Source organism: Tachyglossus aculeatus, chromosome 20 (assembly GCF_015852505.1).
Source record: "Tachyglossus aculeatus isolate mTacAcu1 chromosome 20, mTacAcu1.pri, whole genome shotgun sequence".
Lineage (NCBI taxonomy): Eukaryota > Metazoa > Chordata > Mammalia > Monotremata > Tachyglossidae > Tachyglossus > Tachyglossus aculeatus.
Window position 1 is genome coordinate 24,180,275 of NC_052085.1, and position 12,883 is coordinate 24,193,157.

Genomic DNA, 12,883 nt, shown 5'->3' on the forward strand with positions numbered 1-12,883 from the left:
GGCTTGGGAGTCAGAGGTCATGGGTTCTAATCCCAGCTCTGCCTTTTATCAGCTGTGTGACTTTTGGCAAGTCACTTCACTTCTCTGTGCCTCAGTTACCTCATCTGGAAAATGAGGATTAAGACTGTGAGCCCCATTTGGGACAACCCGATTACCTTGTATCTCTCCCAGTGCTTAGAACAGTACGTGGCACATATTAAGCGCTTAACAAATACCACAATTATTATTATTATTATGATTAGAATGACTACAGCATCAGCCTCCCCATTAATGTCCTACCCTTCAGTCTGTACCCTTTCCAGGCCACACTTTGCACAGCTGCCCAGATCATTTTTCTAACACTCTTCTGCACATATCTCCCCTCTCTTCAAAAACTTAAAATGGTTGCCAATACCTTACCCCAACTGGCATAACCTCTAGACCACTGGCTTTAAAGCAATCTGCTTTCTCCCACCTCCTTAACTGCTCTTCTCCCACTTCACCCCAGCTCACACTCTTTATTCCTCTCAATCGAACCTACTCTATCTCATTCTTGCCAACACCTATCTCTTTTTCATAATAATAAAAATAATAATAATGGCATTTATTAAGCACTTACTATGTGCAAAGCACTGTTCTAAGCACTAAGGAGGTTACAAGGTGATCAGGTTGTCCCACAGGGGGGCTCACAGTCTTAATCCCCATTTTACAGATGAGGTAACTGAGGCACAGAGAAGTTAAGTGACTTGCCCAAAGTCACACAGCTGACAATTGGCGGAGCCGGGATTTGAACCCATGACCTCTGACTCCAAAGCCTGTGCTCTTTCCACTAAGCCACGCTGCTTCCCCTTGACCTCCCTTCTACCTGGAACTCCCTCCCTCTACATATCCAACAGACTACTGCTCTCCCCATCTCCAAATTCTGAAATTGCATCTGCTCCAAGAGACTTTCTCCAATTAATTTCTAATCTCCCCAGTTTACATCACCCAATTGCCACTTGAGGATACACCAATCATTTAAGCACTTAAGCATTCATAACCCCCTTAGCACTCACTCACTTGCATATCGTATACTTGATTATTTCCTCTTGTCTGTTCTTTTTTTTTTTTTTTTTTTTTTAGCATTTTAGCATTTGACTCCCAAGTTAAATCGTAAGCTGCTTGAGGGCAAATATTATGCAAACTAATTCTATTGTATTCTTTTCCCAGGTCTTATTACAGGGCTGTAATACTACTGTCATTAGTATTTATAGGGAGCGCAATGTTTCAAAGAATTTGTTCAAAGCAAATAAAATGCACAGAAACATACAAATAAAATACAAAACACCAACTTTGGTGATGGATTGTGAACACAATACCTTGGTCGTCTTCAGATCACTAGCTGGAATGATGTTATAAAAGGGGACATTGATGACACACAATTTGCACGAACACCTACCTTGACATCCTGATCCTATCACATTTAAAAGCAACTTTCATCACTTCCAGTAAAATTCAAATTGTGAAATATTATAATTAACTTAGCTGAAAAATGTGTGGCACTTGAATATCCCAAAGGTAGTCATGAGACATTTACTTTTACACTTTTCAAATCGCAATTTTAAATAGAGTCTACAGATGAACGCATTCACTTTAAAAGAGGTGTTAAAATATTTTTAATACACTGTCAAACATGCCCTTTCTGGGTGCTTGAGTTCTTTAGACTCTCAATTTCTGATCTTGCCTGTTTCCTAGAGTACTTGTGTAAATGTTCAGTACTGTAATTGTAAAGCTGTTATTTGCTGAGCCGCTTCCGTTTTTTTGGGTGAAGAAACCTTGGGGTTCATCTGAGTCTCTTTATTAAGCTAGGTAATATGCACATTAAACTAGACTTACACTTATCTATTTCAATCTGCTTTTTAGAATGTGATTTTGTAGCATCTTAAGGTCTTTAGTTGCCGTAACACTACTGAATGTTTTAGAACTATAGCTGGAAACCTTTCCATTGGAGTTCAATAGCATTTCGGGGAAAACTAACATTATGCAATTTAACTTGGGAAATGTTTAAGAGCATTAGCAGCATTTCCTAGTGGATAGAACATAGGCCTCAGAGTATGAAGGACCTAGGTTCTAAACCCAGCTCTGCCTCTCACCTGTTGTGTAACCAGGCAAGTCACTTCATTTCTCTGGGTCGCAGTTACCTCATCTGTAAAATGGGGATTAAGACTGTGAGCCTCTTGTGGGACAGGGACTTTGCACAACCTGATTTGCTTGTATCTACCCCAGTACTTAGTAGAGTGCCTGGCACATAGTAAGTGCTTAAATACCACAATTATTATTAACAAAAATTAGAAAAAAATATTTAAATATAACTATGCCACTGCTGCTATATAGAATGTTGTTTTTACAAAGTGTGTTATTTGTCCAAGCAAGCAGTCAAGAGTATCTAAAACTAACTGCACACAAGAAAAAAATGCATTTTAGCAATTTAACTAATATTATTCCAACACATAACTGAATTATGAATCATCATCATCATCATCAATCGTATTTATTGAGCGCTTACTGTGTGCAGAGCACTGTACTAAGCGCTTGGGAAGTACAAATTGGCAACATATAGAGACAGTCCCTACCCAACAGTGGGCTCACAGTCTAAAAATACCATTAGAATTGAGAATATCAATTTATGAAAGTTTAAAACAACCTCACATTAATTCCATGTGCTAAACGATAGTTTCAGATAAGGAAAGTTGCCCATAAGAATATGAAAAAAAAGTTGTAGGTAATCAAGAATCTACGATATAGCTTTGAAGAGATCGCACAAGCTAAGAGAAACTCAGAGAACAAATAACATCTTGTTTTGTCTAAAACAAACTTATGGTTAACCATTAACAAATCGGTAAACTTCCAGTAACATCAACCTCTAGCATTATCTTTCAAAAATACAAAATATTTTTACAATGATTAACCTTTACAAATGAGAGCTATGTAATTACTGTATCCGCTGAAAACTACTAGTGGTTTGCTGTGCAAATGAAAAAAATTTGCTGGATCCTCACTTCATTGGAATTTTTAGAACATTTGACTTTGTGTGCTTTGCAACATTTCATTTAATATTTGTCACCATGTCAATGCACAAGAAAATATTTATATGAATGAAATATTAATCATTTGCATGTATATAGATAGTTGGCAGGATGACAAATTTCTGCTTTTGTACTTCAGAAATTCATAGATTATAAGACTTCTTACCTGAAAGGCACCCCGTGACTGACAGAAACAGAATCAGTTTCCATGACGACCCCATCCTTGGCTACTAGAGTCTTCCCAAGTTGTGTCTTGAGTGACTGTTAGCAGCTCTGAAGTTCCTTCATTAAGGTTCAGCCTATTAAGATAGAAGACAGCCCTTGGTTAGGAAAAAAAGACCCAACAATAATCCAGCTCTAATACGATAAGAAATTGGCCCTAAAGCAATTAAAAATCTTACAGCCAAAAACTCAAGGTAAAAAAAAGATGGGCTATTTATTCCAATCACCTCAAGAAATTAATAATTGTTGACACGTCTATACACTAAATATTCAATACACAAAGGTACAGAAAGTTCTGATAACACAATGTCCTAAGTGTCTGTGTTTTCTATGGGTCATTTATTAGGTTTACTACTTCAAGCCGGCAGACAGCAAAAACTCAGGCCCCAGTTGGCAGTTACTGTATTCAAAAGTAATGCAGACCACACATACAATTCATTAACTCCTAGGGTTGAAAAACTACAATGCATAAACCAGATATACTAATATGTCCTTCTCTGACATAGAACATCACTACTGAACGATGAGTGGAGTGTCTTTATGGTGTGTGCATGTATCTCATCCTAAACTCTGTAGGGGACTTTCCGCCATTAAATATTCATGCCAACTGCCTTTGTTTCTTACTCCTGTGATAATCTGTGGTCTTAAAGTTTCCCTTGTTTGCTAAATTATTTTTCTCAGCAACCTTTCCTAAGGGAAATAAGTATTTTCATGAATATTTAACTTTTGGGGGAGAGAGGTTCTACTGACCATTCTTAATAGAACAAACAGGGTCGAAGTATTCATTTCTCTCCAATTCCCTTTTTTCTAGGAGGCAACATCAGCCAGAGATCGGATTAAAAAAATCCCAAAGACAAATATAGCAAGGAAGGATTAGGGCTTCAGGGACTGAACTAAGACTAGGAGGCGAAATTGGTTCTGAACTCTCAGATACTTCTGTCTACAGACCACAGAAATAAAGGCCAACAGTTAAACTGCAACATGTTTAAATAAGCCCCTGGAAATAATATTCTAGGTAATAGTCATTCTTATTAGAGAGTCCATAAACTCCAAGTTACAGTGCTGCACCTTCCATGAAAAAAAGCTGTGAATTTATAATGTCTTAAAGCAAAGACAAAGGGAAGGAAGAAGTCAGGTCAGGCAATATTTGGGCTTCCATGCAGTTTTGGGGATCGCAAAACAGTCTCCTACAGTGTGATTCTTGTTATACAATAAACCACTGCCAACAAATAACCTCTCTCGATTATACTAGTTATCTAAAAGACCACAAGGGTAAATTCACAATTACTATATCTTGGCCTAATGGATAAAGCGTCTGACTTCGGATCAGAAGATTGAGGGTTTGAGTCCCTTTGTGGTCATTCACTTTTAGAGAAGCAGTGTGGCTCAGTGGAAAGTGCATGGGCTTGGGAGTGAAAGGCCACAGGTTCTAATTCCAGCTCTGCTGTCAGCTGTGTGACTTTGGGCAAGTCACTTAACTTCTCTGTGCCTCAGTTACCTCATCTGTAAAATGGGGATTAAGACTGTGAGCCCCATGTGGGACAACCTGATCATCTTGTATTCCCCCCCGCCCCCAGCGCTTAGAACATTGCTTTAAACATACTAAGTGCTTAACAAATGCCATCATTATTATTATTACCACGAACGCTGAGAGCTAAAAAAAGTCTGAGAACACACATGTATAAAAATCATTCTACCTTGTCTTCCATTCCATAGTAACAAAGCAAAAAGAAAACTTAAAAATAACACCAGAGAATACTAAGTACCAGCTGTTCAGTAATACTTCCTTGTCTTTAAGGGTTTTTTTGTTCATGAATACATACAATGCCTCTGAACATCCCAAAGCACCTAGGAACATGGACAAACTGGATTTTAAGTGTGAAATAATACACTTGGGAAGAAGCATATAATCCTTGGCCTCAAACTTGGGGTTATCCATGACCAAGCCTACGAGAGTTGAGATAATTCGCGTATATAATCTTTGTTACTCAGCACACCGAGAAATTGCCTTTGAGTAAAGTTAAAGGGAAAAAAATGAATAAAAGAAAAAAATCACTTTTCCCCTGCTCCTAGGTAGCTAGAAGCTACAGTTCTGGAAAAGCAGCCTTGAAATACCCACAAAAGAAATTTAGAAGTAGCAGTAGTGGGAAAATATAGGTTGAAATTTCCACTAAATGAATCTCTGATTTGCCCATCTTTGTAGGCACTTAGAGGAAAGAAAATCCATCAGAGGAATATGAGATTGAGAAGTGCAAGTTAAATTACTTCTGAGCCCTAATACAATTAGGTGTGAAGGTCTAGAATACAATGGCAGAATGATTTAAGCACAAGATATTTGAAACAATCATCATTTATCGAGTATCAACTTAAACTGTCAACAATTACAAGCACTATGAACTGCTTGGGACTCAAAAAGCAATATTGCTGCCCAATTCCCTGCTCTAGTGATGCATGAGATTTCAAGATTGCAAAGGTAAATGGCCTTAGAGAGATAGGCACTAACACTCAGAGCCTAATATTCAGCCAGGTTATGAGGAGGTTTAGGTTGGGTGCCAAATTCTGACATTTCTGCACTCCTGCAGGGGGATGGGACTTCAGAGAAATGATGGGGAATGTAAATACTATGTTGGTAAGACTTGCTTGAAATAATAATAATAATAATTGTTAAGTGCTTACTTTGAGACAGGCACTGCACTAAGCGTGGGGTAGATAATTAGGTTGGACACAGTCCCTGTCCCACATAGAACTCAGTCTTAATCCCCATTTTACAGATGAGGTAACTGATGCACAGAGAAGTTAAGTGACTTGCCAAAGGTCACACAGCAGACAAGTGGAGGAGCAGGGATTAGAACTCAGATACTCTGACTCCCAAGCCCATGCTCTTTCCCTAGGCCATGCTGCTTCTCTACTTGCCCGTGGACTTTACTTATCCTGCCTAGCCTCTTTCTTACAGCTCAAGAATCTTTGAATTTGTGAGGTGGGAGCAGAGATGAAAGTTACAGAAAATCAGAATACAGGTGCTGTTTACTATAGGGGATAAGTGCAGAACTATGCTTTTTTCCTCTTGGGAGCATTTTATTTTTTAGCTTCTCCCGTGTGAGAAACATCTTCTCTTTAATTTTTATCAAGAGATAAACTACAATTTAAGACTGTTAGATTATTAAGAAGAAATTGTCGGGATGAAATTCCTGAGAGCTGTGTTTTAATTAAAGCTGAGTAGATCTATTCTTAAGGAGATATAGTCCTGAAATTGTTAATCCCATGACAATCACAATCTTTTTTTTTTATTATTAATGCCATTTGTTAAGCACTTTACTATATGCCAGGCACTGTACTAAGCACTGGGGTAGATACAAGATAATCACATTTGACATAACCCCTGTCCCACATGGGGTTCACAGTTTTAATCCATGTTATAGAGATAAGGTAATTTAGGCCTAGAGAAAGGAGATGACTTGTCCAAGAGCAAACAACAGACAAATAGCAGAGACTGAAATCCAGATCCTCTGACTCCAAACCTGAGTTCTTTCCACTAGGTCACACTACTTCTCACAGCTTGACCTTAAACCCCTCTTAAAAAAAAAGCACCTCCACTTCAATGCTATTTGACACAAACCCCAAAAGTATTTGGAAAGTGTGCAGTGATAATTTCAAAGTAGATATTCAGTTAATATAGATGACTCTGGCAAGACTCTTACCAGGGTAGTTCCGAATGTTGTTGGTCCTTTTGGGGTTTCCGGGTGACTTAACCACATTTATATTGTGGGCACAACTGGGGAAATCAGTAACCAGGGTGAGCCAGTTCAATCAATTAATCAGTGGCTTTTATTGAACATTATTTATTCTGTACAGAACACTGAACTAAGTGTTGGGAAAGTACTATACAACAGAGTAGGTAGACATGATTCAGTAACTGTCCAGATATCCAGGTTTTTCCACAGGTGTAGGACTCATTAGTTTGGTTCTAAATCCAGATCACTTTGGTTCTGCCTTTGGGCATACAGCTCTCAAAGTTATGACCCTAAGATAAAGAGGTAGCCAGCCAAAGGAGGTTCCACACAAAGAGGAAGAATTTCATACAGCAGGTGGATATTGTTTCCAGTAAATTTCTGCATTAGGTTCAAACATGCTCAGATACGTTTAGGGACAAAGTGTGTAATGGGTTGCTAGAGGAAAAGAGAGGGATGCTGAAGGAAGTTAGGGAACCTGCATATTGTCTTTTTTACTTTAAATTGCTAAAGAGAAATGGCCCTGTCTTAGTTTGCATTTAAGAATGATACCATGGTGACTGGCTCATGTGAAATCTTAAATATATCCCTTTTAATGATGATGAATTTTATGCTGCAAATTTCTTTGAATTGTTGAAATTTTCTCATCTCGGGGAAGCTGATTAAAACTTTTCTCTCAAGTCACAGGTACACTAGATAATCCACTGACCTACTCAGCATGACATATACATTGACATCATAACCAAACATGATTTATAAAGCAATTTCCTGTAGTAGAAGGTGGTAAAATCAAGTCAATAACATTACATAAAAATCTATTGACCCAGTTTGTTCCCATCAAGTGAAATGAAGTCATATTAACTAAATGGTAGTAGAGCAATAGTGTCAACTCAATGGGAGTTAGGAGGGCAAAGCTAACAGATTTTGCGTAGTTTTCCCAGCCCATTGCTTGGGATTAGATGGAAACCAATGTTTTACAGAGACAGTGACTGCAGTAGGAGTTGGATAATCCTGCTAGACTGTAAATTCCTTGATGGCAGGGTTCATGACTGTTATATTCTCTCAAGCACTTAGTATAGTCCTCTTCCCAGAATAAGCCCTCAATAAATACTATCTGTTGATTGGTTCTCTGGCAGCAAGAAGTCTCATCCTATGGGTATCACACCCTCTTGGAGCCCCAAACTTTCCGACCTCCATCCCAAGTTTGCTTCCATATTCAAAGGGAAAAGGTGCCCCCTGAAATAGGGAGAATTTCATTCATTAATTCAATCATATTTATTAGCACTTACGGTGTGCAGAGCACTGTACTAAGCACTTGGGAAGTACAAGCTGGGAGTACAAGGGAGAAATCTTGTAGCCTTGATGCTAGCCACCAGAGGCAGGTTATGCATTTGACCTTTCACCTTTAAAGTTTGTACAAATTACCCAAGAGCCTGAATTTTCCCCTCACTGTTTTTCAAATTTTCAAAAGTTTCAGGAGCTGTTCCTTTACATTTTGTTATATACAAAGATCTTCGGCAGTCTACATCTGTCTTGGCCAAATGTCAGCTGTGTGATTTTGGGCAAGTCACTTGACGTCTCTGTGCCTCAGTTACCTCATCTGTAAAATGAGGATTAAAACTGTGAGCCCCCAGGGGACAACCTGATCACCTTGTAAGCCTCCCCAGTGCTTAGAACAGTGCTTTGCACATAGTAAGCGCTTAATAAATGCTATTATTATTAAGTGGGACAGTTGGCAAAAGAAGGGTCCAGGTTTTCAACTCTAGGAGACTAATCTCTACTTGAAGATCTTGGCAATGTCTCCTCTCCCCTAACAGGCAGCTGCCACCTATGGCAGAGGTAGAGGGGTTCCCATGCGCAGAAGAGAGACAGAAACACCTGGCACAGTGGCTTTAAAAAGATAGTTCATCTCCAAAATATGAAAAATTTATTTTCAGATAGATAGGGCTTATTGATTTTCAATAATTCTTACACTTATCCTTACCTTTGAAAAGCCGTACCTTCATTTAAGAGACCTTTCCTTTACTTTTCATATAAGACCAGTATAAGCCCCGAGGAAGAGTTCTATTCAGTGAATAGATTTGCAAATATGGAATTTCAAATGCATTTGAAAAGACAAAGCAATTATCCAACAAGACATTTAAAATTGTCAATTGCTATTCTAAAACAGTCATAGTGGCTTAAAAGTCTGGTAATTTTTTTGCTCTTCGATATTTTCTACTTGAATTACTGCAGTACATTTTTTCAAATGCCAAGCTGGATGATATTAATGGCGCAACAAATTGACTAGTGTTATAGAAATATACCTATTATTTTTATGACTATATTTAATTGCAAGAGTTTCTTTAAATTTCTAATTAAAGCCAGCACTAAAAGTTACATCTCTGGGTTTAAGCAAGCATTTTCATATTTGAACGTACCTCATCATTATTAGTAGTACACCAACATAAAACATAAGACTAGAAAATTAAAGTGGATTGAAAGTCTCAGCATTATCTTATTAAAATGGGTACTTGTATAAATAAAAGTAGTCTAATTGGAACCAGAAGAACTTCTTCACAGACTTCAGGGTTTTATAATAATAATAATGGCATTTATTAAGTGCTTACTATGTGCAAAGCACTGTTCTAAGCACTGGGGGGATATAAGGTGATCAGGTTGTCCCACGTGGGGCTCACAGTCTTCATTCCCATTTTACAGATGAGGGAACCGAGGCTCAGAGAAGTTACGTGACTTGCCCAAGGTCACACAGCAGACATGTGGCGGAGCTGGGATTCGAACCCATGACCTCTGACTCCAAAGCCCATGCTCTTTCCACCGAGCCACGCTGCTTTGTAACCTTATAACCTATATGTCAGAGGGACACTAGTATCATGATCCCCTAAGGGTTATTTTATCTGTTTTACAGTATTAAATATGATACTGTCAAACTAAGTGTTCAAATGGTAATGCTAAGGACCCCATTTCCTGCTTCCAACTAGAAGTTGGAGAGAAGGGAAAGGTAATCTATCCAATGATGATTTTAAGTGAGTTTAACAGCCATAAATTACAGAGGTATGCTATCGAGAGTCAGTCAGAATGACCCCAGCCTTGCACATTTCCAGGGGCAAACTGAAGTTGTAATTTGATTTCAATGCCAGGATTGACAGCTAACCACCAACTTTTTGCCTGAGGCCCTCACTACCATTTCTTAGAGGGCTGTGCCTTTATGACAGGATCATGAAATGGGGAAAGCACATTCCTAAATTAAATACGCTGTTGAACCCCTGCAAGATTTCTTATTTAGAAGTCCAAATGTTATTGGGTAAATCATAAAAAAAAATAATGGTATGTAGGCCTGTTGAGCAAAGGACAAAACTCATCTTATGACTCAAGCATTAAATCCGGAAAATGAGTGGGAAAGAAACAATACAAAAACACAAACTAAGTAGAATCTTGTCATATGATTTGTTCCATTTGTTTGTAAAACAGATGCTACATTATGATGTGATCAGTTGCGGCCTAAAAGTTAACACTGAGTTTAGTCCCAGACATAAGATTCTACAATTTTTTTTAAAAAGAGCAATTTACTCAGATCTGATAATATATTTGGAAAGCAGAGGTGGTTGGGAACAAGGAAACTGTTGCTCAGGGAACATGCATCAGCTCTTATTGGAAACACAGGACAGAGTCACAAAATCTAAGTTTTCAAATCCCTTTATGTCATTGTTTGATGAGTCAGCAGTGTGGTTCTATGGATAAAAAAACAAATTCTGAGCAAGTTCTCATAAAGCTGAGTGAATTGAAAGACGGCAGACAAGCGTCAATGAGAGCAGGTGCAAGATAATAGACTGAGGGAAGAAAATACTCCAAATTACAACTATATGATTCAGGGAAGGTCTCGAAGTCAACGTTGACTATTCTAAATAAGCAATAGACTATGCAGCAGAAGCTACTTTGGCTAATCAAATATTGCTTGGAATCCTGCCTCGTTTTCACGGGCAATACCTACCTGGTACTTCTTCCCCCTTCCAATTCTCCCAATCATCCACCCGATAAAGTGGAAAAGGTTAGGGCTCCCTCTCAACTTAAATCCAATAGCACTGTTCTCCCCATCTGCAAAGCTGTTCTGAAATCGCATCTCCTATGAGAGGTCTTCCCAGACTAATTGCTAATCACCCTAGGTTAACGTCTTTCCAACAAACACTTCAGCACCTCTGGGCACTTATGTACTTGCAATCTCCCATAGCACTTACGTATATGACTTACAACTAATAATAATAATGATGGCATTTATTAAGCACTTACTCTGTGAAAAGCACTGTTCTAAGCGCTGGGGAGGTTACGCGGTGATCAGGTTGTCCCACAGGGGGCTCACAGTCTTCATCCCCATTTTACAGATGAGATAACTGAGGCCCAGAGAAGTTAAGTGACTTGCCCAAAGTCACACAGCTGACTAGTGGTGGAGCCGGAATTTGAACCCGTGATCTCTGACTCCAAAGCCTGGGCTATTTCCACTGAGCCACGCTGCTTCTCTGATACTACTGATAATACATACAACTACTACTACTAATAATGCTAATAATGGTGTTTGTTAAGCACTTACTATGTGCTAGGCACTGTACTAAACGCTGGGGTGCTTACAAGCAAATTGGGTTGGACACAGTCCCTGGGCCACTTGGGGCTCACAATCTCAATCCCCATTTTACAGATGAGGTAACTGAGGCACAGAGAAATGAAGTGACTTCCCCAAGGTCGCACAGTGAGGCACAGAGAAATGAAGTGACTTCCCCAAGGTCGCACAGCAGACAAGTGGCAGAGCTGGGATTTTTTCTAATCCCAGGACCTTCCGATTCCCAGGCCTGTGCTCTATCCATTAGGTCATGCAGTTTCTCTTATATACCCTATAGCAAACCCAGAGTGTAAGCTCATTGTGGGCAGGGAATTTGCCTGCTTGTTATATTGTACTCTTCCAAGCACTTACTACAGTGCTTTGTACACAGTAAATGCTCAATAAATATGATTGAATGAATAAATGAATGAATTCTTCCTCCTACCTATACATTATTTTATTATCTCAGACTCCCCCCACTAGTCAGTAACGTCCCTGAGGGCAAGGATCCTGTCTACTCCTTGAATTGTACTCTCCCAAGCACTTAACCCCCTCTCAGGATTGCACCTGAGGAGTTTCCAGGACTCTACCGGTCTTGGCTAAGGGAGGGAGAGCCAAGCAGAGGCATACCCATTCCATTACTAGTTTGAGCAGTGGCCAGCACATAGAAGACAATCTGCTACAAGTCAAAACTCACCGGTGCTGGGCAGCAAGAGCATGGGAGAGAGTCGAGGGTGGAGACTCAAAGTGACTGAACGAAAGGCAGGAATGGTAAACCACTTCAGTATTTTGACCAAGAAAACTCTATGGATACACTACCAGAATGATTGCAGATGGAGAGTGGGACATTCTGGGAGAGACGTGTCTATGGAGTCGCTATGGGTCAGAGACGACTAGACAGCATAGGACAAGACAAGAAGCACTTACTGCAAGTGTCCTGAACACAAAAGGCTCTCTTTAAACACAAATGATTATTGATTGCCCATTCCAGAGAGAGTAAGTCCAAGAGGAGCCATGACTTAAGTTCATGAAAGGTGTGAATAGGGAGATTGTGGAAGTTTTGTTCACCCAGTAGCGTAAAACCAGGATGTGGTGGTGGCGGGGTGGGGGGAGGTGGATGTTTCGACGGTAGCCAGTTCAAAATGAACAAAAGGAAAAACTTCACCCACAGTGGGTGGAAACCCTATGGTGTTCACTGAGCCTGGAAACTGTGCCGGCAGAAAGTATTAGAAGGCTCTAAATCAGCCTAGGTTATGGACGAAAGGTCGACAATGCAGTGTTTGAGGAAAACCCAGAGA

At 39.4% G+C, this 12,883-nt stretch overlaps 1 protein-coding gene across 4 annotated transcripts in view; it reads right to left on the reverse strand.

Annotated features, from left to right (window-relative positions):
- The window catches only part of CNTN5 (contactin 5), a 665,146-nt gene that overhangs the window by 359,281 nt on the left and 292,982 nt on the right, over positions 1-12,883 (reverse strand). For all 4 annotated transcript variants that reach the window (XM_038761846.1, XM_038761848.1, XM_038761845.1 and 1 more), the window contains one exon: positions 3,211-3,343. In XM_038761846.1, the coding sequence (XP_038617774.1) occupies positions 3,211-3,265 (55 nt within the window). In that variant the 5' untranslated portion in view covers positions 3,266-3,343. The remainder of the gene's footprint in view (positions 1-3,210; positions 3,344-12,883) is intronic.